We start from the raw sequence: 24,653 nt of genomic DNA on the forward strand, positions 1-24,653 counted from the left end.
AGCAACCTGCATCTTGCTTTCGTGTTGCCAGCTGTGCCAGCAGCGCTGTCCACGAGACGTGCTGGCTCCCTGGGGTCAGTCTGCCTGAGGGGCTCCTGCGCAGCCCGTCACTCGCAGCCCTTGCACGATGTTAGGCGTCCAGCCCAAGTGAATGCATGCCACGGGGCAGTTTTTAGGTCAGTTTTGTATATAAGCAGGCCCTGAGATAGATGAGGAGGTGTTTAAGGTCCCATTTTTTCTTCACATGCTCTGTGCGTGGCTCCAAAAGGTTGGTCCTGTGTGAGGGCCTGGCCTTTACTTCAGATGTACACGTTTGGTCACCCAAACAGATCAGCTGGCCGGCCAGTCCTGAAATATCCCTCTTGGATGTCGTGTGTGTAGGCCAGATTTGAGCACTCGGCTTGTCTGCCCTGCTCCTTGGCCCCTGGGGTGCCAAGTGCTGCGCGCTCCCTGACCTGAACCAGGCCTTGGGCCTAAAACAAATCCTGGAGGGCTGTGGGAGATGTGGCTGCTGGGGGAGGATTAAGTGTCGTAGGAAGGTGGAGGTGGGGGAATGTGGAAGTATTGTAGCAAGAAGACGATGTTCTGGGGTGTACGCAGTAGGAAGGCGAGGGCTGGGGAAGTCTTCTGTAAAAAGTGGGTGGCTACAGCCAGTGTAGATAAGTAGGAGCCTTAGGTAGCATGTGTACTTGCATGGGGTGCATTCTGTAGGTTTGCGTCCCACAAAAATACAGACCTCTCTTTCACCCATGCTTGCCCTGGCTTTGCGGGATGTGCAGGCCGTGCAGTAAACTAATTTCTGTCAAGTGTGGGTTGAATAACTTGAACCTCAGAGTGCCAGGCCTACAGGTCGTAACCTTACCATAATCCAGTAATCTGTACATTCAACAGGATGAAAGATTGAGATGAAGCTGGGACTTTTAGAAATTGGCAGCTGCAAGGAGAAATCTATGTTTTCCTTTTTTATTATAGAAAAAAAGACTGCAGAAGTGAAAAGCAAAGAGTATATTTCACATGATACCAGTAGTGTAAACCCTGACAAAAAGGAGTCACACAGCATTTGGCTATTTGTAAATGGCAAAGTGTCCTAGAGAAAAGGGAATTGTGATTACTCTTTCTCATGAGGTCAGGATAGTGCAAACAAGGTTACGGCCTGGACAGCTCTGTTCTGATTTCCCAGGGCAAAAGGGGAGATGAAAGTGGGGGAGATACCTTGTCTGTCTTGGGGTGGTGCAAGATACCAGTCTGTGCAGAGCTTGCTCAATGTAACAGCTGTCACGCTGGATCAGATCTAAGGTTCATCTAGCAAAGTGCTCTGAATTTAGCTGTGAGAAGAGGAGAGATTTAGTAACAGAAGTATTAGAGGCAGCACGAGTCCAGAGGTTATCCTTCCTTTGGCATATCCACCTTGTCTTCTGTTGGAAAACATCCCTGTACATCATGAGATAATCGGTATGATGTCTTTGGAAAGGTCCTGAGCAATTGGAACTTGGCATTGTCGTGCTGACATCTTAGGTATGGTACTTTGTGGCTGATGGGAGCTTTCTGTCAGGTAGAAATCCTCAGCAGAAGGAAGCAGCTTGGCCAAAATTGCATCTTCTGTCTCAGCTTGTCAGCAGGGTCATGGCAGTTTGCTGCTTTCGTTCCCTTGGGAAGGGCTGAAGGAACAGGTATTCTAGAAACCTGCTGGTTTTATTGTCAATGATCAGAGGACCAGGCAAGCTTGTTTTGCTTTATTCAAACTTGTAAACCTTGCCTCCTCCCCCTTTTACTTCCCTCCCTCTTAAGGCACATGGGTGGCTTTGTGGTCTCTGTATCCGGTCCGTGTGTGATACAGCATGTGCACTGAGGAAGCAGGACAGATAAAACATAGCTCATATTTCTGGGAATCCTTGCCTCACTGCTGATGGGGAAGTGTTGTGCTCCCAGGCACTGCAGATAAGATGCTGGGCTTCTTGTCGTAGTGAAGCACAGGGCTGCCAGCAGTACTTCATGATTCGGGAGACCCAAATCTTCAGCAGCATGCTGCTTGTTTTCTCTCTAAGTTTGTACACATCTGACAGCTGCAGAGCTGCATTTTAAGTTGCAAAGTGAGCAAATTTTGTACTGATATCATGGACCGAGGATTAGTGACACTGTCAGAATTGCTCAGGGCATGTGCAGGGACAAATTTAGAACCTGCAGAGTCAGACTGGCTGCCTGTCACCTCTGGAGGAAGCTAGGATTTTATACTGCTGCAGTGTTTTGCTCATAGGCAAATGAATGGAGCTGGAGGATTTCTCTGACTTTGAGACTGTGTCTTTATGAAGGAAACCATATGATGGCCCTCTGCTAAATGCCTCCTGTTTTAGGTGTTCATGTGCACATTTATCCCGCGTTTGTACCTGAAAGTGCAAGGTGAAGGGATGCAAATGGAGTTAACAAACTTATTCTGAGTGCTTCAGCCTTAGCTTTCATTTTCCCTCTGCTTTTACCAGGGTGGGGACTATGCAGTGGAGTGTTATTATTTTTTGTTTAAAGATGTGTGTGTACTCAGAACCAGCAACACCTCTTTCTCCCTCTGCAGACTGGAACTGAGCTCTGGGAAAACAAAATGGAGCTTGGAGCATGTGGCCTGAGGATTACCTTACAAAGCCAGGGGTAGGGACTCATTGTTTCTGTTGACGGCTTGGTTGGAAAATGAGCTGTTGGGAAGATAGTTCTTCGGTGTCTTTGTCAAATAGAGGTGTTTAAAAGAGATTAAGAAAGGGTTGCATTGAAATAGAAGCAAATTCTATAGCAAGAATATCCCTTTGGTTTAAAGGCACTGGACTGGAAATTTGACTAAGGTGCCAATTTTCCTGAGCTATGCAGATATGCTGATCTTCCTTTCTTTAGGTCCTTTTGCACACTAAGTTTGTACAGAGCCCAGCACAGATTTGAGTTGTGCTCTTAGAAGATATTGTGCAGTGAACAGCAACATTTTTCTCTTTTCTTGCAGGTTGTAGCTAAGAAGTGAGCAGGATGCCCCCGGGCATTTACTGCCCTATGGAATTCTGGTCCAAGGGGGAAAACCAGAACATCCAGGTGGACTTTCTGCTGCCCACAGGCATATACTTGAACCTCTCTGTGTCCTGCAATGCCAGCTTGGGCACCATCAAGCAGGTAACAGCCTTGTTCCAGTCCTGTCTGCAGTCTCCTGGAACAAGGAGTCTGTTCTTGGGAACGCCAGGGGAAATGTTTTGGGTCTCAACCCAAGTTGGATTTCTTCCGTGTTGCTCCTTGTGACAGTCTCCACAATCCTAAATGTTTGTCTAGCTGCCGAGGTGCTGCTGCTGGTGCCAGTGGTGCTGGGCTTAATTCACTGGGCACTTGTCCAGCCCTGAGACATGAATCGGTTTTTGAGTAACTGTGGAATGAGGGCGGATTCACGTTGGTGACACAGGGCTCGTGGTCTGCATGTTTGATCAGTGATTTCCTGAGCCGTCCAGTCCCCACGCTGGATTTTTCATTATGAATGCTCTCGTGTATGCAGATGCAAGGAGAAGTCACCCCAAATAGTCAAATACAAATGCTGGACTGACTCCAAGTGTTCAGGATGTCAGCACACCCGTCTCTTGCCTGACAGAAACTGAACAGTGAAAGCTGAGAACTGAGAGAGAGAATTCCATTTGAGAAATAAAACGCTGCAGTGAAACCACGTGTAAAAGGCATGATACTTTCTTGTTTCCCTGGGCAGGAGGAGGGGTAGGGGAAAGTGAAGGAAAACAGAATGGAAAAGGTTTTCTCTGCAGCAGCAACCTGGCCTAGATGAGTCACAGATCACAAGGGACAGAAGCACAGTGCCAGATTATTCCAAGTTTTCTCATACTGCAGCTTTCAGGTCAAATAAAAAAAAGGGCAAGTGGAGCTGATCGGTTCCAGCTGCTACGTTCCAGGTCTGTGTTTTACAACCAGTAGGCATGCTGGGTCACACTGGAGGCCCATTGACTGCAGAGCTGTGTCTCCTACAGCAGATGCTTAGGGAGAGTAAAGGAGTGGAATATGAACAAACACGTGGAAGTGTTGTCTGCTGGGAGCAAAGAGGCTTGGAGAACTGGATAGAGTTCAGAAGACTTTGGGAAAGTGCTTGGCTCTGTCACAAATTTGATGTTACTGGGGGCAATTTACTTAATCCACTTTTCCTTCCAGTGAGAGTAATTTCTCATTTCACCAGGCTAGCGGTCAGCAGATACTTGCTGTGAGTTATCCAGGTGAGGGTTATTTGAATACCAAGGTCAAGAGATTGACCTTGCCTGGAGCACATGGCAAGCACAAAAAAAGGACGCCAGTTAAAGGCACTAGAAATAAATCTCCCCACAGTTCAGCAAGATTTGGAGCCCCCAGACTTGGCTGAAAAGCAGCCTGTGAGTGCAGGAATGCTATGAGAGGTTTGGGAGATGGAGGTTGTGGGGTGGCAGAAGGAGGAAGATGAGGTTCTGGCGGAGCAGCAGTAGTTTCACCCTGCTGTCATTCTGTCCCAGGTGGTGTGGAAGCATGCTCAGTATGAGCCGCTTTACCACATGCTCAGTGACCCCGAGGCCTACGTCTTCACGTGCATCAACCAGACAGCCGAGCAGCAAGAGCTGGAGGATGAGCAGCGGCGGCTTTGTGACATCCAGCCCTTCCTACCGGTACTGCGGCTTGTGGCTCGAGAAGGCGACAGAGTCAAGAAGGTTATTAACTCCCAAATCAGCCTGCTCATTGGGAAAGGTCAGTTCCCCCACCACGGGTCTCACCAGGAGCGTGGTAGGGCCGCTGGCTGTTGGTGATGCATGCCTCTGTCCCAGCCAGCGTTCCTAAGCATGGAATAGCAATGGAGCCTGCTGAGATGGAAGATGAAATAGGCAACATTGGTCTGTAGTGGCTCTGGTAAGGGAACAGTGTATGTGGAAACCCAAGAAGAAGGGTGATCTTCCCTGCTGGCAGATGGACATAGTAATTGCATCGTTACTCTACCATAGTAATTGCTTATTTACTCCGTGCAATTCTGCGGAGGAAATAAGCAATCATTAGTAACTTGGCTGACTCTTCTCCTTTTGACCAAATATTAAGCATGTGTTTAGGAAGATTGTTTCACAGACACTTGATTACCAAAGGGCGATTGCCCCTGTTGGGTGCAGGTGCTTATTTTGTCTTTCTCTCTTCCTCTGCATGTAGGTTTGCACGAGTTTGATTCCATGCAGGATCCAGAGGTGAATGATTTCCGCACCAAAATGTGCCAGTTCTGCGAGGAGAGAGCAGCAAAGCGGCAGCAGCTCAGCTGGGCAGCTTGGATGGAGTACAACTTTCCCTTGCAGCTGGAGCCCATGGCCAAAGGCTTTGGGACTGGACTCCTGCACACCCCCACCAAGAACATTTTTGTCAACGTCAAGTTTCAGTCTGGTGGGGTAAAGCACAAATTTTTCTGTGACGATGTTTAGCTTGTTTGTGTTTTCCCTTTGGGTACCTTTGGGCATTTGGAGACGGAATAATGTGTACGTGGACAGTGTTTCCATCTGTTCAGTGTTCATCTTCATCCTCCAGATTCCATTGCCTGTGGAGATGGTTGGGAGGGATATTTGCGCCTCCAACCAAGGGAGCTGTTCCCCTTCCTGACCATGCGTTGGGTGTACTGGTTAGCTGGTAGCTGAGGTTGCTGCATGCACACGTGGTGGAAAGCTTTTTGTTTATGGGTGGAAGAGAAGCACAGAACCAAATGTACGCCTTTCCTTTTGAAGCCCAAGAGTCCGCTCAGCTCATGCTCAGCGTATGCTGCTCGCAGACATTGGTCTGTGTTGCCCATGGCCCCTGTTCTTGCCTGCTACCCTTAATTAATGTGAGTTTCGCATGTTTTGCCTGGGCATGAAGCAGAAGCCACCCCCAGGGGAGAATGGCCTTTGGGAGCAGTGTGTTTGAGCACGATGACCCTAGCCACCATCTGCCTTGATGATATTATGAAGATTTTTAACGGCTAGCATAGCACCCACATGTGCTGGTGATACTGCTTATACTGGATTTGAAGTTCTTGATTTCCAGCCCTGTGCTTGCACTGCTGAAACACGTTTCTGCCCAGTTTGGCAAACATCCCTACTTATTTGCTAATGCATTTGTGGGGGGATAGGGTGCCTCCCTATCCTTCCCTTCATTGTCAGCAACAGGAATGCTGTTACCTCCCTGCTGAGCTACTGCTGCTTCTTGTGCTGATTTCAGCCCTTTGCTGGTATTTGACGGTCCGTGCTATGTTGTTGGGATTGCAGGAGAGCTTCACTTTCCAGATCGCCCCAGATGAGTTCCCCATCACGTTAATGAGCTACGCTATCAAGAAGCAGGCTACCGTCTTCCGCCATGAGACAATGGAAAGCCCGGAGGACTATACCCTGCAGGTGAATGGGAAGTACGAATATCTGTATGGAAACTACCCCCTGTACCAGTTCCAGGTGAGCCTTTTGTCTTCCTTTATCAGTGAGTCTGTTCCCCTTTGCGCTCTTGCAAGGAGGGTGCGTTGAGACATGTCCTCCATCAAGGAGACGTTGCTGTTTACAGGAATGCAGCGTATTGATGGCAGGACCTGCGTGCTGCTTGGGGCCAGGGGTACTTCTAGCAACCTGACAGGTCCTTATGGTGTGGGGGGCTAGTGATCTAGCTTGTCCCTGGGTAGCAAGTGCAGTGTAAATAAGTGCATTTATACATTATGGTTCTGGAAATGTCTGCTTGCTTGCATGGTGGGCTGGAGGTTTGCTTCCTGGAATTTGGGCAAGTATAATCCCCTATCCTGCGTTCACCTGGCAGGGCAAACTGCAGCTGGGAGTGCTGAATCCTTCTCAGCAGCTTCCCTTAATGCAGCCATAGGAGTCTGTTGCTGTAATGCTGGTTATAAGGCATGTCACATGCATATTATAAGGCTCTGGCAGTGTGAGTCCAGGGAGATGCTGGATTAAAAAGCAACGGGAGATAAATTAAAACTGAGTTTTGACTGTTGCTGTGTCCTTTCCATATTTTCTTTCCACCTGTTTCTGTTTTGGGCAGTTCTGATTTGCTTGACTGCTCATGCCTGCCTGGCTCTGTTTCATCCGTGCTGACTCTTCTGTCTTTGCAGTATATTCGCAGCTGCCTGCACCGAGGCCTAACACCCCACCTGACCATGGTGCACTCGTCCACTATCATTGCTATGAGAGATGAGCAGATCAACTGCATTGCCAACACCCCAAAGATGTCTCCGAAGCCTCCTCCGCTCCCCAAGAAAAAGGTAAAAGGGCACAGTGACCCCACCAGGTCACCCTGAACTCACATGGAGATGCTGATGAAGTCTTGGAACAGCAGCTGGTTCTTCCTGCCACTCCTGGGGCAGGTTATTCACTAGGGTCCAAGAGCTGGGGGTTTCCAATCAACCTTCCAGCTCCCTCCACAAGTGCCCGAGTTGTCACAGCCTTCATACTGCCCACCTGCAGCGTCACGCTCTTTTCTCTTGGGGCAAAAAGCGTGTGATGAGCCATGAGGTCTTGCCATAGCTTGAGAAATCTTCGTTGCATCTATTTCTGATCTGAACCCTTTCCTCTTTCTAGCCAAACTACAGTTCTCTCTGGTCCTTAGAGCAGCCTTTCTACATTGAGCTGGTGCAAGGCAGCAAGGTCAATGCAGATGAGAGAATGAAGGTAGGTACCGGCTCAGTTTGGGGTTTTGGTTTTGTGTTTTGGCTTTCTTGCTTTCCTGGTTGCCTCGGTCTTGTTTGTGTGTGGTGAGGAAGGCAGGGGCTGATCGCTCGATCTCATGTGATCCTCATCATGCTTCATTCAGCCCTCGGGCAGCTTCTGAGCTGCAGCACAACAGGAAGGCGAAGGCAACTTGCTAACCAGCAGCACAGCAGCAGAGCAATGCGTTCTTAGAAACACTCCTCTACAAGAGCTTCTGAGTAGCAAACAGTGCTGCTCCCCTGCAGTGATGCTGCTTGACAGAGGTGTGGAGGGGCAGGGAAGTCTGCAGAAAGCAGAGGAAGGGAAATTCAGCTCTGAGAAGAGAGAATGATGGGAGATGTGGTGACTGGTAAAGTTGAGACAGAAAGCATGATGCAGCAAAGCCCTGGGATTTGCAAGGTGCTTGCTGGGAAGAGGGAGCAGGGAAATGAGAAGGGGAATGGCTGCCCTTTGGGAGAGGAAGGAACTAGAGCAATAATATATCGTGTATAGGTGTTCTGCAGGGCAAAGCTTTATAAAGAAACAGGCAATGAAATAGTTATTTCTTCCGTCCAGTGCCCCATCGTTTGCAGGGAGCTTCTCCTGGGGAGTCTTCTGTGATTCAGACTAGCCAGCAATGCTGTAACGAGGTAAAGCTGGGGATGAGCTTGGCCTGACAGCCGTACAGTGATCTGGCAGACTGCAGGAGCAGTGCAGATTTGCAGGCAGATGTGCACCCAGAGACAGCTCACAGCTGGCACTGCACTGCAGGCCTGCTCTGGCGCCCAGCGTTTGCATGCGCCCTCTCCTGCAATGTTGATTTGCTCCCTCTTTGGCCTAAGCACTGGCTCAGCTCTCAGTGTCTGCCCTGCTTTTTCAGCGTGACAGGTTGCTGAGGTTTTGTAGCACCTCAGTGGGCAAGGTTTGGTGAGTATTTATATTGCTTGGCTTCACAGGATGGAACCTGTAATACCCTTACCGATGGATTACCCAAGCATTTTGCAATGATTAAGCAGCTCTTGCAAGTCTGCATGAAGTAAGAGGGTAACAGTGCCCTTACTGCAGCTGGGTAAAGCTGGAGGTTAGGGGACGTAAGAGGAAAGGAGCAGGGCATCCTATTCACAGGACTGGACTCCCTGTCCTATTCCTCTTCTAGTCATGGGTCTTGTGTGAACAGGTCAGGTCTCCATGGATTCACGGTATTCTCTTACTTCTCCCCTCAGCTGGTGGTGCAGGCAGGTCTCTTTCACGGCAATGAGATGCTGTGCAAAATGGTGTCAAGCTCTGAAGTGAACGTGTGCTCGGAGCCGGTGTGGAAGCAAAGGCTGGATTTTGATATCAATGTCTGTGATCTTCCCCGCATGGCGCGGCTCTGTTTTGCCCTCTATGCTGTCATCGAGAAGGCAAAGAAGGCACGCTCCACCAAGAAGAAGTCCAAGAAAGCTGTAAGTAAAGCCAGCGCGGGACCGAGCCAGGCTTGCCAGGGCTGGAGGGCATGGGACACCAGTCTGAGCCGAATGCCCTTTGCTTTCTGATGGCTTTGTTAATAAATGAGCTTACAGAATGACCGCCAGTAACTTCCCCAACAGGAACAGGAAGCTGAGGAGTGGCTGCCTGTAGGAAAGGATGTTTTAACTGTAATTTCTTCTCCAGAAAGACTGTTAAGAAACATACCCAGCATCTGAACACATACAAAAAAGAATCATTTGTGTTAGTTTCTCCGTTTTGCTGTTCCGCAACTTCCTTGTTTCATAGTTGAGGTTAAAACCATCTTCTGTGCTGCATCTTCTTTCTAGTAAGCTCTTTCGTGCAAGCGCATGGAGCAAATTAACAGCCAAGAACGGGGAAGAAAATGAGGAATGTAAACACTGGTTGTAGCAAAGCTCTAGGTGAGATAAAATAAAAGTGCAGGACCTTTGGGGTTATTGTTCAAATGCTGCAAATTGAGGATGGAAAGTGTCAAATCACTTTGGAAGCTCTTGGTTTGAGCTTCTGAATCAGAGAGGTAGTGATATTTCTCATTTTCCTCACCTCTGTTTCAAAACTTCTAACCCATTAATAACAATAATTCAATAACTAAGAGTAGATCTAAGTGCAGTCTGTAATTGAATTATTGTCTTCCTGGTCTTGTAACTTAAGTAAGCATGATGCCTCTAGCTCTTTGCATGCGAGGACTTTTCTTTGTGAGCAGCAAATGCATCTGTTCCTCTGTAAATGATTTTTTGCAGCCATAAAAGCACTGTCACCGTGCTTTAAACAGAGGATTAGTCATGTCACCTTTACTAGAGTACAGAGAAACGAGGGACTGACAAATGCGATCACAGAAGATTTTATTAAGTCTCGGTTCTGCCTGCTCCTCTTCACTGCTGGGAGGTTTGCCGAGCTTTGTCGTGTTGACATCAATAGGGCTCTCGGGGTTACAGTGCATTAATATCTGGGGAGCAACCCAGGAGTCCTGATGGACCAGCTTTCAGGTTGGAGACTTGAGGCTGGAAACATTTTGAGGCCAAGACAGGGAACAACCTTTTTATTGTTTGTTTTTTTACTTAAGAATAGCAGAAATCCAACTCTTGCTGGAGGCTTTTCTTGAACAGAATATCTGATTCATCCACAGTCTGTGTTTTTGTGGTCACACAGGAACAATTTTCAGTTTTGAAGCAGTCAGAAGGAAATTTTGCTGTTCTGTTTGATAAAACAAAACCAGTGCAGTTAGCTGAGTTGTTCATGTTTGTTCTGGTAATGAGGAAAAGTGGTTGCATTCAGGTGAGCTTTTAATGTGAAATCACAGTATTTACTGGAGCTGAGCTTTGTAGAAAGGGAGTTGTCCACATCTTCAGGCTGCAGCTCTGAGTGAGGTGTCCAGATCTCGTTTGAAACGATTGGTAGCTGGAAGTTCCACTCAAAGTGCACTCTGATTTTTTATTAGATTAATTATCTTTTTGCTCATAGTACTCAGAGGTTAACTACATGCGTGTTGTTTGTCTGTGTGGACTGTCCACAGCAGATAGGTAGAACTAAATCATTTACGACCACAAAAATAGGCGAGCCTGCAGCCTGGCTGGGGTGAGTCAGAGTGTTAATGTCACCGGTTGGCTTTCGGTGTTTCTGTAAGTCATGCAGGAGATATTTCTGTCCTCAAGATGCTGAATCGTTGCTCTGCTGGACTTTATCCACCAAAAATCTTGCCTAGGGTTCTGGCAGGCTCTGTGCAGTGACTTGATGTCATTTAGTTAGAAATTTAGTCTGTTAGACTATTTCATTTAGTCTGTTAGAAAAGGTTATTACTGGTGGTGATGTTGTGTTTGGCTTTTCCCTCCGGTCTGAAAGCTGATGTCTCAAATAGGATTTTACTGAAGATGCTGAGTCTAATCAAATTGACACCAAGGTTTGTGAGAGGCCACTTGGAAGTGATTCATTTAGCTGCATTAGGGAAAAATGCTGACTATGTTACCTCCACCAAGTCTTTTGGTGTCCCTTCTGGAGAGATCTAGAGATATATTCTCTAGAATGTATCAGTGGGACAGGAAAATGCCTCAGTGGGGATCCCTTTCAGTATTACACGGTTTGTGGGTTGTCTCACCAGAATTTTGCCTTGCAGCCTCTTTGCAAGTCAGTCTCTGTGCCGGTGTTCACTTAAGCCTTGGTGTTTTCTGAGCAGCTGGGTGAAATGCTGGTTTTGCTGAAACTGTTAAATGAAGTCAGCTGTTCCATTCGGGGAACCCGAGCACAGGAAATGTTAGGTCACTTATGGGATATGCCTGTCGGTTCTAGTGGCGGGGAACTGGGTTGGAGCACGGAGATGGATTCTCTTTCCTGACCGTGTCCCAGTCACTTTACTTGCTGGAGTCCTTCACCCCTGAAATGAGACTGGCTTGTGTAACTGGGTTGATTTGGGCTTTTGGGAGGTTTTTTTGGGGTGCTTTTTTTTTTTTTTTTTCCCCCTCTTACTGCTGCTGTTGTTGGGATTGGCGGGGTAAAGTTTGTCATCTATAGACAGATGGTGTTCATTACTGTACAAAGGATTCAAGCCTTTTCTTCCCGTTATCAGACACACTTAGCATTCTGTATCATTTTCCCAGGTCATGTTAACCGCCTCTTCCCCATTTCAAAATTGAGGCTCTTTGGTCTCCCCTCAAGCTGTGAAATATAGGAAGGATAAAAGTCAGCTCCTTCAAATATCATTGAGTGTAGAGTTGTGTGGCCTTATTGGACTCTTATTGGACACTTATTGGACATCTGCAGCTCTGCTAAACATTGAGTGATGAAGCTTTAAGCATATTTGTGGGGAGTGTTTGGTGCCATTCAGCATTACAAAAAGGACCCTAACTTTTGGTAAATATCTGAATTTGATGCTCTCTTACACTCGAATTTTAGGAGAACTTAAAAGGTAGGCAGCAGGCATCGCCACTTGGGGTGGTGAATTCTTTCCAGCAGCTCTTTGAGGGGATGCCTGTGCCCTCGGCAATGGAAAGCTACCTGCCTGCAGCATTCTGCGTAGCAATTTGCAGACTCGGAAGAACTTTTTATCCCTGGCTATTGTGAGGGATTTGCTTTGCATAGGGATATCTCTTTCTTGTTCTGCTCTTCCCTTCCCTTAGCTTTTGCAATTACAGCACCCTGATAAGTTTCTTTCTTTGCTTTCCAGGACTGCCCCATCGCCTGGGTGAATGTCATGCTCTTCGACTATAAGGACCAGCTGAAAACGGGGGAATGCTGCTTGCACATGTGGTCCTCCTTTCCAGGTACGTCAGGAGCTAGAGCTACCGTGTTTTTCTGTGTCTTCAGCCCCCGCCACAAAGATGGGACCTGCCCTGAATCCTCCATTGCTTTCCAAGGGGTTGTAGGAAGGGCGTACTGGTGCTGCAGTAACTCTCTGTGCTAGCAGTTCCTGTACCGTACTCTGTATTGTGATGGCACCTAGAGCCCTGCCGAGATTAAGGCCTCATTTTATCTGGCATTGCACTCATGACATAAGAGGTTGCTGCTGTCCTGCAGAGACCATGTATATTTTGGTTGTGAGAGGTCAGGAAAATGAAGCGACCTGCTCAGGGCCATGCAATGACCACTGACAGAGCTGGAAGCAATTCTGTGCTCTGCTTTCTGGACCAAAGCTTTGGAAGATCAGGATTCATGGGTTATGTACTTTGTTTTTCAGATGAGAAAGGCGAACTTCTGAACCCCATGGGCACAGTACAATGCAACCCCAACACGGAAAGTGCAGCATCCTTGGTCATCTGCTTCCCCAACGTTGCATCGCATCCTGTGTATTACCCATCATTTGAGCAGGTAGGGGACATGGATGCTTTTTTGGGAGGCACAGAAATACCCTAGCTTTTTAGTGCAGGAGCATGCAATATCACTGTCTCTTGGGTGGCTGCTGACAAAGACCGGGTACAAACTCATTGAGTGGATATTGTTAATTGAAAAAATGACCTTTTCTCTTAACCTCTACTGGACCTTTGAATAGTTTTTCAAGTTGAAAGGAAGTACTAAGGTACAACACTGTCATCTATGAGCATTTGTTTGCAAATGGGTTTAACTGAGCTGCCTTTAAACTGCAGGCGGCACTGGGCTCTATAGGAAAGAAGAGGAATAAGGGGAAATGAGTGAAAGGAGATAGCTCCCTCCCTTTCAGCACAGAACGATAACATACTGTGTGGTATGAGAATTTTCCATCTGTCACTGCAACTGGCCAGACTTTTAATGGGGAAGAAGAAATGTGCCTATTGCAGGAAAGAAGGAGATCTGCTCTGCCAGGGACATATACACATGCTCATCCATGATGCACGTTCTGGCTCAGAAGCTTTAACAGATTGTGCCAGCATGCAAGGCGCCTTGGGCAGTGCTGTCTCTTTGGCAAGCACATGCCAGTTGTAGGAACCTGGAGTGGCTTGTGGTAGCCTGGAGTTCAGTGACCCAGCGCCCCATACATGGACCGTGTGGGTGTGCAGTTGTGCTGTCCTTGGAGGAAGAACTCATCCCTTGATTCTCATCCCTACTGGGGAAAGGGCACCATGGGCAATTAGGCTACACCTCTGAGCAGAGGTTCCACTGAGTACATTACCTACACCTGGGCTGTGAGGGGTGATCCCCTTCTCCAAAGGTAGCAAGTGACTGGTCTCTAATGCAGCAGAAATGCCTGAAGTGATGGCAAGGTGGAATTAAGAAATGAGGACTCTGTATTTGTGTTCTAGCTGCTGGAGCTGGGGAGGAATGGAGAACCACCCCGCGCTGCACCAGAAGATCCAGAGGAGGTGAGTTTCTGGCATCAACTGTTTGGGTATGTACAGGCTACAAGCAAGCCTAGTTTCTTAGATCAAGTCATGTATTTCCATCTTGCCCACAAACAGCTTTTTTTCACCAACCTGGGTCATTCCCCAGTCCTACAGGGTTTCTCTGAGCTGAGCAAGCCCTTTGGCTTGAGGCTGAGCCCTCTGTATGCTCTTTTCTGTGATTCCCATGAGCAGAAGCTGCAACTGAAGGAGATACTGGAGCGGAGGAGCCACACTGAGCTCTATGAACATGAGAAAGACCTGGTGTGGAAGATGAGATATGATATCCGTGACCAGTACCCACAAGCTTTGGCAAAGCTCCTTATCATCACCAAATGGAACAAGCATGAAGATGTTGCCCAGGTGAGGATGCTGGGGCTGGCGGTCATGACACATGTAGTGTATCTTTCAGTGTCTATATCCCTCTGTTATGTTCGAGAGGCCACTTTAACTAGGGATGTTTGGCAGTGCCCCTGTGCAGGCAGGATTGGCATCACTGGAGCTGAGCAAAATTTTCTGTTCTGTCCCAGTTGCTGCGAACACCTTTGTATGCTGAGTGGTACCCAGCTGAGTTGAGCTTTGGCTCTGTGCGCTGTCCCAGGCTCATTACTGACCAACAAGGTAGTGCTTATTCCCTCTAGAAAGGAGGAAACTGGAGGCAAGAAAAAAATTATCTCACAGCCAGAAAGAGGATCTGGATTGGATATTCTTAATTGCTAGTCAGAGACCAGTCACAAGCTACTGCAAGGGTGTCAGTGAAGCTCTTGCACTGAGAACTTCAGATGTCAGGAATGGTGTCTGTGCTGTTTATCCCTCCTCACTTCAAGAGCTTTTATAGGAGCTTCTGAAGATCCCCTTTCAGTCTACATTGTTATGCTGCAGAACGGTGCTTTTCCCAAAAATTGACGGTATTTGACATGGTTTCTGCAAGCTGGCTCGGAGGCATCTTTAGTGACTGAGATAGAGGGTTCCCCCTGGCCCCACAAAGGATCTGCTTTTCTATCAGTAGATTTTTAAACAGTCTTAAAAAACTTGTTCCCTTTTTGCTCTTTTTTTTGCCCTTACAGATGATTTCCCTGCTTCAGACCTGGCCAGAGCTGCCTGTCCTGAATGCCTTGGAGCTGCTGGATTTTAGCTTCCCTGACCGTTACGTTGGCTCCTTTGCTATCAACTCATTAAAGAAGCTGACGTAAGTGTTCAGCGTTAGGGGATGTGGAGCCCCTTTCTACATGTGTTTAGGGTTGCTAATAAGGACTGTCAATAAGGCCGACAGTCCTTTCTATACTGTTTTTGTAACTACACTCGTCGCAGTAAAGATGAGGTGGTCTTTTATTTTGCCTTTCTGTCCACAGAGATCACGAATTGTTCCAATACCTGCTGCAGCTTGTCCAGGTGCTCAAGTATGAATCCTACTTAGACTGTGAATTAACCAAGTTCTTGCTGGATAGGGCATTATCCAACCGTAAGATAGGCCACTTCCTGTTCTGGCATCTCAGGTAAGAACAAATGTTTTAGGCTTTTGCTCAGTAATAAAGTGAGATGAGCATTTACTGGATTCCTCATTGCACTGCGAAATAAAATAGCAAGCATGTCTGTATGTGTGGATGCCAGGGTATTTATGTAAAGGCTATTAGCTGGCCTTTACCTAAGTGTCTTTTGCTAGAGCATGAATGGGATTTTCTTCTTGTGGTTACAAATCCCCAGGAACTGCTGCTTTTTACTTGAGAGACTGAATGAGGTTTATTCAATGAGGATGTGACATTTTTTGGTTGGTTTGGGATTGTTTTGTTTGTTTGTTTTCCCAGGTGGCAGGGAGGGGAGGAGTTTTGTTTGGATTAGGCTCTGTATATCTACATGCCTGGAGTTGAAATTTACTTTGGACATCCCTGGCTACCTGGCAGCTCTGAGCCATAGGCTCTGACCTGTCCTTACTCCTCAGCTAATCTTTTCAAAGGAGTGGTTAACTTTTTAGTCATTGAGAAAGCTGTCTCACCACTTCAAGCAATACTTTTTCCACAGCACCTTCTGGGGAGGGTGTGTTTTTTTTTTGTTTTGTTTTGTTTTTCTCTCCACACTTCTTGCTGGCATGAATGGGAGAATTAGTCACTCGCTGTGGTGAGTCAGTTTTGCTTTAACCTCCCTTCTTCCTCTAGGTCAGAAATGCATGTCCCTGCAGTTGCCTTGAGGTTTGGCTTGATCCTGGAAGCATATTGCAGAGGCAGCACCCATCATATAAAAGTTTTGATGAAACAGGTAAAAATTGCTTTTAGCCATAAGGTTGACATCCCTCTTGCTTGGAGCTTGTTCTCAGCTGTTAGTTTTTTCAACTTAAAGTTATCAGTAATACAAAAAGAGCCTTGCAACTGCTATATTGTTTTTGGCATATCCTATTATGAGCCTGGAGTTCCCCCATCACATGCGACTTTGCTCATCTCTTACTCACCCGTACATATCCCAGACTACAAGAGGTGTCTAGAATGGTTTGAAATGTTCAGACTGCTGTTATTAGATGAGTTGAATGAATTGTCATCTAGTAGGCGTTGCTCAAAAGTCTCTGCCTGATTTGGAGCAGTGCAGTCTTTCCTTCAGTTGCCATGTGGAGGTAATCCTGGTCATTGCCCACTCTTTAAAATTCTTTTTTATTATTTGTCAAGGCTCACTGCAACCGCTTCAGAAGTGAGGGACTCCTGCATACATGAAGTCAGAGCTAAGACGTGCCCACAAACAAGTGCTGCTTCCATTTGCAAGCTGAAGCGGTGCTTTTGCATAACCAGAACTCCCCAACAGCCTTACAGGGCAGGGGCTAGAGGACTCATCCTCATGTCTTCTAGCCAGTGCACTTCATGCCTTCCTCTGGTGCTTGATGCTGTGCATCATCCCTGATATTTAGGACAGCAATCATTACCTTGCAATACGTTTGTGCCCAGCAGAATATCCGTAACTGATTATAGGTGTCCTTAAGCAGACAGTACGAAATTCATTTTGTTGTAATGTGTGAACTGCTACAAGTTGAGGAGAACGTAACCAATACAAGCAATGTTTGCATTGCACAGTGGATTTTTGTAGTTTTTAAACCTTTCTCCAGGTACTTCCTATTTGTTAACCCTATTTCGTGTCTCTATTTCTTTGCAGGGAGAAGCACTCAACAAGATGAAAGCTCTGAATGACTTTGTTAAAGTGAGTTCTCAGAAGGCCACCAAGCCTCAAACCAAAGAGATGATGCATGTGTGCATGAAGCAGGAAACTTATCTTGAAGCACTTTCCCACCTCCAGTCTCCCCTGAATCCCAGCATTATCCTCGCTGAAGTTTGGTAAGCAAGATAGCTGCAGCTCTTCCTCCCTTTGTGCTGCAGGTTTTGCTCAGCAGGAGAGCCAGGTTTGTGGTTACTCTGAGGCCCTCTTTGCTCATGGGTGGCACATGGTCATTAACAATGCTGGGTGCTGTTGAATTTGCAGTTTAGACGGCTGCTTTTTTAATAGGTAGAAACACTGATGGTAGTATTTTTATTTCCCCTAGTGTGGATCAGTGCACCTTTATGGACTCCAAAATGAAACCTTTATGGATTGTTTTTAATAATGAAGAGACAGGTGGAGGTGGAGTGGGTATCATTTTTAAAAATGGAGATGGTAAGTCTTTAAAGGATGTGCTTTCATAGGCGTAATAGTCTTACATATTTATTGTGGTGAATGGGCCTAAAAATGGACCATTAAGATTTTTTTGTCAATAAGGACCATCAGCGTGTTTGAGGTTTTGGACAGTAAGCTGGAGATGTAGTAAACTCTCCTCTGTATTTCATAAAACTTTAACAAAGTAGTACCAATTATTTATAGCTGGATACCCTTGCAAAGTAAAATGTGAGGTCTGGAAATGCTACATCAGTCCAAACCTTGTAGGGTCAGAGTTGCTCCTGCTCAGTTGTGTCAGGGAGATGTTTTCTAGTTTAGTACTATGTTGTCTGCTATGGGAAGAGCTTTGGCAAAGTGAGGTAGCATTTATCTCCATTAGATCCCTTAACTCAGACCTGATTACACTACAATACTTTATAATATTCCTGAACTACTGAACGTTGCTCTGTGATGATGTTCTCTGCTAGCAAGATGTAGCAAGTGGCAAGGGCCCCCTCTAGCAACCTGCTGCAGGGGCAGAGCAAGTTCAACTGCAAAAGAACAAGAGGGGAAAATGGGAGGCACTCACAACCCTTTCTTCCTTTGTAATGCTGTGTAGATCTTCGTCAGGACATGCTGACTCTGCAGATGATCCAGCTGATGGATGTTCTGTGGAAGCAGGAGGGCCTGGACCTGAGGTGGGTAACATGCTCCCTGTTGGCCTGCTGCAGTGGTAGGTCAGGTGTGGTGAGAGTGTTTTACCTGCAAGCTTGTTTTGTCTCTGCCAGGTCTGTCCAGTATTCTGTGAACAGCTAGTCAGGTTTTATGGTGCTGAGGGTAGAAATGCAACAAGAGGTGGGAGAGAGAGCTGGGACGTCAGAGACTCCCAACTAAATGAACTGTGAAGGAGAAGGGATGCAGGCAGTTCTATTTTAAGTAACACTCTACAGCTGTTCCCACACAGCAACGTTTAAGGAAAGAAGTATGAGGACTGTAATACAGTCCAGGAGCAGAGGCTGTGGAAATGCACTGATAGCAAGCAGGTGTTGATGATGTATGTTGTTACTGGACCTGAAGTTCAGGGCTGCTGCTAGAAACAGAACTGCACAGCTGTTAAGTTAGGACGTAAGTGGTATTGGGCTTAAATCAGGCTCTTTCACCAATTTCCCATTAAGCCTTAGTTATGCTGCATGTGTCGCTGGAAGGCTATCTGTACCAAACCAGTGCTTGGTAGCTCTGTCTTCTGTGCACCCCAGCTGCAACCTGCCCTTAGCACATCTGAAGCACTATAAGGTGAAGGTAGGTAGGCCCTTAGGAATATTTCTGCTGGCTCAACACCCTGAAGAACTGTGGGATGTTCCTTGATTCCAAACATAAAACATAGGCAGAAAGTACTGTTGGAATTTCCTCTATCAGTATGCTTTTGATATGGGAGACAAGGGAAAGCTTGAAAGTCAAGACACCCCAATTGTGGGCAATATTTCAGCGGAAGGGTTTCTTTCATCTCTGCAGGATGACCCCTTATGGCTGCCTCTCCACAGGAGACAAGACTGGGCTGATAGAAGTAGTCATGCATTCAGATACCATTGCTAACATCCAGCTGAACAAGAGCAACATGGTGGCCACTGCAGCTTTCAACAAGGATGCACTGCTCAACTGGCTAAAATCCAAGAACCCAGGGTAAGCGGGCTTGACTTTTACTCAGTGGTGCTTTACTGGTTTTTTCCTCCCCCTTCAGTTACACGTATTTCCAAGCTGTCCTGCAATAGCCATGGCTGCTCCACAGCATAGCGCACTAGAACGCATTATAGGGATCTTGAACAGAAATGGAGGCATTTGGGTTACTGTTTGCAAGCTTTTTTTGACCTTCAATAGCTTAAGGTAGCACTTGTCACAGGCTGGATCCAAAGCTTGGCCTTCCCCTTAGTCCTGTTACTTTCTTGAGTAAGTAGTCAGTGTGGTAAGAGCTGGAAAAGGAGGAGAAAGAGCAATGCCAAAACTGGAAGGTGAAAGAAGAAAACAGCAAAGCAGCTGTGCAGCTTGGGGGTTTAGCAGGCACAGAAATAGAAAGCAGAAAATATCAGCCCTACCCTGCTCAAACTCCGAAGGTGCTAGCAGGAATCATTCAAGAACCCCAGGTGGTGTTTTGGATCTGTGGAGACCTAGAAATGAGTTAATACCAAGTCATTTTAGCTGAGACTGTGGACAGAATCTTACCCAGGCCTTTCCAATTACGGACAGTTTTTACTGCAGCTGGTTTTTGTGAAGTGAGGAGGGGCATACTGACTCTGGAGTACGCTACAGAAGGTGTAATTCAGGCACATAATTCCCTTACCTTCTCCTGCACGTCTGCATGGGGGAAGCTATAACAGCAGCCTTCCCAGCTGTGAAGTACTGCTGTTCAAAGTAAAATTTCATTTCAATCTTTTTCTTACCCTCTTTAGTGATGCATTAGAACAAGCTATAGAGGAGTTCACTCTCTCCTGTGCTGGCTACTGCGTGGCAACATACGTGCTGGGGATAGGCGACCGGCACAGCGATAACATCATGATCCGGGAAACTGGCCAGGTAAGGGGCTATGCTGCTGCTGGAGAGGGGCACGAATGCTACTTAGCAATGGACAGAAACATCCCAGTGCAGTCCTACCGCTAAGGAATGTACCGCCCCTTCCAGCAGAGGCAGACTGGACAACCAGTCTCAATAGCTTCTATCACTGAGAGGGTAAATACAGTCTTATAATTTGAATACGCTTCTGGAAGTGTCAGCAGCCGCCAATGTAATATCTTATCAGGCTGCTGTTAATACCCACTTTGAAAGCACAGTGGAACAATTCATACATCTCAGACCTATAACTGTCTGCAGATCCAAACCTGAGCACTGTACTTACCAGTCTGAAGACTTACTTGGCTTCAGCAGAATTACAAATCGCTTGTAGTTGCTAGATAAGATCCTCCGTTACTTGCCCAAGATGATATTTTTATAGTCTTTCTCCTAGATTTTTTTTCTTAAACAGTTGCATATGGTCAGTGTGGTTTTAATTTCACCTGTACCAATTCCTTTACTTCTCTAGTGTACAAGAATAGTTATTAGAGTTTATATTATCTTCTCTTTGAAATACAAAGGACAAAACTAGAAAAAAAAAGAAAATACTTCTTCTAGTAGAGCATGGACTAAATTACATTAGTAATATTCTGGTAGAGGGGAAAGTATAAGCTGTGTCTCTTGTTTAATCATGAATTCCACAACGCCTGAACAACCTTGTGCTAGCCACTGCAAGATTAGTCTCCTACAGATCCAGCGAAGTCAGCTAGTTAATGGTTGAAAGTAAGAAATTAGCTGCTGACATTTGAGACTCCTGGCAACAGTTTGCCTGCCTGTATTGTTTCTGTGTAACATCCCCCATCGCTACATCTTATTCCCCTAAATCCAAGCAGTCATGGTCATAAAAACCTACTAGCGCCTTTGTTCTGGGATCATTGCAGGGACAGAGCCACCACGTCATTCACTAACTAGCCACTAACCTTTCTCCCTGGGCTGTGATTAGCAGCAGCTCTTATCTAGGATTGCTTCTTCTCACCATATAAAAAACAAGTGTTGGGGAGGAAGCCTACAAAGCTGTTTCTGCAGAGTAGGGGGCCACTTAGCTGTTTGTCCACCTGGGGGAGCTGATGCCCTGCGGTATGCAGCCGTGGGTTTTGTATATGTTCTGGGGTTTACAGTAGCTCTGTAAATTCGCCATAATGCACAAGGTTTGGCACATGATCTTCCTTCCCGTCATTGCACCGGTGATGAAACAACTTCACTGTACTTTGTATTTAAAAAAAAAAAAAAGTGGCTGTGGTGGAAAGCCTTACCTGAACAAATAATGTTTTGTAGCAAGAGGATGCCTTATTTCCACAGTCTGGGACTGCAGACTGCACTGGTAGGGTAAGACACCAGCCCATCATAGTTAGTTGTCTTCCTGCTCTTCCTAGTGACACCCTAATGCTTTTAAAATGTATTTCCAGCTATACCAAGTACGAAAGAGCTAAGTACCTTTTCTGTGCTCTCCCACCTCCAATTACACTGGAGGCTATCTTGGCAAGTAAATATTGCCTCCTTCCCCAAAGGAAAACAGTCCCCAATGGAACAGGTCAGTTTTTTCCCTCCCAAAATCCTATGGTCAGTATCTTTTGAATACAGTAACCATGAAGAGAGGTTGGCTAAAAAGTACTATTCTGAAAACAATTTTTTCCTTATTTCCAGCTGTTCCATATTGATTTTGGTCACTTTTTGGGGAACTTCAAAACCAAATTTGGTATTAATAGAGAACGAGTTCCTTTCATCTTAACCTATGACTTTGTGCATGTCATCCAACAAGGAAAAACTAACAACAATGAGAAGTTTGAAAGGTAAGTGTTAGCAGTTAAGTGTTAGACTTCAGCTTTTTAAGCTTTGAATTGTCACAATTTATTTCTAGCAGTGGTACGTAGCCTATAGCTGTTAAATCCATCAGTGCAGGCAGAGCACACAGGCTCAAGCATGACCCCTTACCCTTTGCCTAGATTAGAGGGCTCTGAACTGGCTTTTTAAAGTGACCAAGTATGTGAGTAGTCAGTCACTTACCTTGTAGCTGTCAAATCTCATTGCACAAAATAGAGACTATAGCACTTGAATCTGCAACTGTTGTAGTCTGTGGTCCCTTGTCCAGGTTCTTGGACTGAGGTTTGTGGCTGTGGGGAGTACATCCCTGGACTAGATAATCCAGTGCAATCAGATATTCCTAGCTCTTGCTAAATGGAGAGCTGAGGAATTTACAAACATTAGCTAGTCCATTTGAATATACACAAACAAGGTAAAGCAAATAAATAATGTTTTAGACAAGGTGAAATGACATGCTAGTCATCAATGCAGACAGTAGGCCTCAGACTAATACCTAGTCTTGCTTTATAAAATAGTGTATCTTGCAGTCTTCAATGCATTGCCTCACCTTCCTTTCTGAATAGATTCAGAGGTTATTGTGAAAAAGCCTATATGATTCTGAGGCGCCATGGTCTTCTCTTCCTGCACTTGTTTGCACTGATGAAAGCTGCTGGCCTGCCAGAACTCAGCTGCTCTAAAGACATTCAATATCTAAAGGTAAGAAAAGCAGAGCCTGGATACAGTTGAAAATGAATACCTGATCGTGCAGTTTTGTGAAGAGTTGTAGGTCACAGTGGAAGTTTCTTTGAAGGAACTGAACTGCAAAAACCATGAGTAAATGTCCAATACTTACATGCAGGTGTCAGAAATGCAAGGTACTGGTGCTCAGGGAAGAATTTCATCAGATTCTTCAGCACAAAAGGCAATAGGTACCTGGTAGAACCAGCTTGCAGGCTAAGACCACACAGAACTCTTTTGGTGGAGTATCACTTCTTGTTCTCAACTTGCCTCTTACATTATAACAACCTAGCTTTGTCCATCTGAAAGACAGTAGCTTTGTACAAGAATAATAAAAAAATTATAATGCTTCCCTAATTCTAAAAGCTAAGAGTAGGATGCATCTATTTATCAGAATGAAAAAATGTGCAGCTATAGTAACCATTCAAAACAATTATTTGGATACTTGTTCCCTACACAGTGCTCCTTTCAGTAGAGTAATTTCTGAGCAAGTAAATATTTTAGCAGTTTAGCCAGTTGCCTGGCTAAATTGTTCAGTTGCCCTTTCAGTAAGGCTACACTGATTTCTGTCTCTTACCCTCAGGATTCCCTAGCTCTCGGTAAAACGGACGAGGAGGCACTAAAGCACTTCAGACTAAAGTTTAATGAAGCCCTGCGAGAGAGCTGGAAAACCAAAGTGAACTGGCTAGCACACAACGTATCCAAAGATAACAGACAGTAGAGCAACTGAGTCAGGCTGCACACTTGCTCCGAGAGAATGTAATGCCACTTGCACTGAATCCAGCCATTGTAGACTGTTTTATAAAGACTGATGAATGTTGCTGTGTTCAAGATCCCTCACCTGCATTCCCGGAGGTCACACTTTTCTGCATGACTGAAGATTGTTGGACTGTCGTCAGCTGCCTAATCATGCCTGCTCTAGATCTTTGGGGGACAAGGGGCAGGCATGAGGCAATAAAATTACTGCACACAGTGAAAGGTAGGTAGATGTACTGTATCCTTAAGAACTTGTTAAGCTTCAAATACATCTTCTAATGGAAGAGTTCAGGCTGTCGTAACATCCTTTAAAGTCATTAACTGGGCTAACGTGTCTATTTTCTTGACAATTCAGCTGAACGCTGGAAAGCTACTATCCTATAGCTCTTGTATTATAGCTGTTCTTGTAGGCCCCTACCATTACAGCTCAGAGGCTTTAACTCACTACGTGATCACTCCTTCTAGCCTGTTGCAGTGTGCAGCAAGGTAGGTCAGTCTACATCACCTCTGAAACCTACTTGGGTGAATTGTTTTACTCTGCAGTGTGACAGGGAAAAATATCCATACTATTGTATTACTATCTCTCTGCTTCAGAAGCCAAAGCATTCTGAAATGGAACTGGAGTCCACCTATTGCTGTCTAAAAGCTAATGCCACAAGAACAGGCGTGGGTCAGCCTAATGTGGGTTAGGTACATTTGTTTGCTTTCCTAAATCAGACTTCAGTTCAACCTCAAGCCGCTCCTGGATTTCTGTGTTTTTTCTGTTTTTAAGCCTGAAAACATTAAGATTGCATTTTGAAAATTGGCAAGTAATTGGTTGCTACATGTACCTCCTCTGTTGGGGTACATTAGAGCTAGTTTGCCACCTGGCTTCCCTCTACTGCATGCATGCAGGGCGCTGGCCTACACCTACGTAATCACTAGGATACAACACTGTAATCCAGTGTCAGCTGGGACAGATGGCACCATTCTGTGCTTAAGTTATTTGGCCAGTCTGCCTTCCTGTGTAACGATAGAGGAGTGCCAGATGAGTGGGTTTAACACTGAAAAATTACTTACAATAACTTGCATCTCAATTCATCTTACAAATTTGTTCTTTGTTCTTTTCCAACATACATCCTGCTCTCAACTAAGGTACGTGACTTTTTGTCTGTTATTAGAGCTGGGGTGCAAAGACTGTCTGTAAGGGGTGGTGCAGCCAAAGAGCAAG

General features: G+C 45.9%; 1 protein-coding gene across 7 annotated transcripts in view; it reads left to right on the forward strand.

The window, feature by feature from the left end:
• The window catches only part of PIK3CD (phosphatidylinositol-4,5-bisphosphate 3-kinase catalytic subunit delta), a 48,964-nt gene that overhangs the window by 19,580 nt on the left and 4,731 nt on the right, over nucleotides 1-24,653 (forward strand). For 3 of the 7 annotated variants that reach the window (XM_083802258.1, XM_083802256.1, XM_083802259.1), the window contains 22 exons: nucleotides 2,981-3,144; nucleotides 4,503-4,731; nucleotides 5,179-5,408; nucleotides 6,258-6,437; nucleotides 7,097-7,246; nucleotides 7,563-7,652; nucleotides 8,894-9,115; nucleotides 12,316-12,412; nucleotides 12,826-12,956; nucleotides 13,865-13,924; nucleotides 14,138-14,305; nucleotides 15,010-15,131; nucleotides 15,295-15,438; nucleotides 16,096-16,195; nucleotides 17,075-17,253; nucleotides 17,460-17,569; nucleotides 18,168-18,246; nucleotides 19,061-19,228; nucleotides 19,993-20,116; nucleotides 21,794-21,939; nucleotides 22,534-22,666; nucleotides 23,271-23,727. In XM_083802258.1, coding sequence (XP_083658384.1) covers nucleotides 3,004-3,144; nucleotides 4,503-4,731; nucleotides 5,179-5,408; nucleotides 6,258-6,437; nucleotides 7,097-7,246; nucleotides 7,563-7,652; nucleotides 8,894-9,115; nucleotides 12,316-12,412; nucleotides 12,826-12,956; nucleotides 13,865-13,924; nucleotides 14,138-14,305; nucleotides 15,010-15,131; nucleotides 15,295-15,438; nucleotides 16,096-16,195; nucleotides 17,075-17,253; nucleotides 17,460-17,569; nucleotides 18,168-18,246; nucleotides 19,061-19,228; nucleotides 19,993-20,116; nucleotides 21,794-21,939; nucleotides 22,534-22,666; nucleotides 23,271-23,408 — 3,141 coding nt within the window. In that variant the 5' untranslated portion in view covers nucleotides 2,981-3,003 and the 3' untranslated portion in view covers nucleotides 23,409-23,727. Of the gene's footprint in view, nucleotides 1-2,566; nucleotides 2,641-2,980; nucleotides 3,145-3,177; nucleotides 3,690-4,502; nucleotides 4,732-5,178; nucleotides 5,409-6,257; nucleotides 6,438-7,096; nucleotides 7,247-7,562; nucleotides 7,653-8,893; nucleotides 9,116-12,315; nucleotides 12,413-12,825; nucleotides 12,957-13,864; nucleotides 13,925-14,137; nucleotides 14,306-15,009; nucleotides 15,132-15,294; nucleotides 15,439-16,095; nucleotides 16,196-17,074; nucleotides 17,254-17,459; nucleotides 17,570-18,167; nucleotides 18,247-19,060; nucleotides 19,229-19,992; nucleotides 20,117-21,793; nucleotides 21,940-22,533; nucleotides 22,667-23,270; nucleotides 23,728-24,653 lie in introns of those variants that run through there. The other 4 variants (XM_083802257.1, XM_083802255.1, XR_014573211.1 and 1 more) reach the window with 3 other exon arrangements.

This window comes from Anser anser (genome assembly GCF_964211835.1).
Source record: "Anser anser genome assembly, chromosome: 17".
NCBI classification, from domain to species: Eukaryota; Metazoa; Chordata; class Aves; order Anseriformes; family Anatidae; genus Anser; species Anser anser.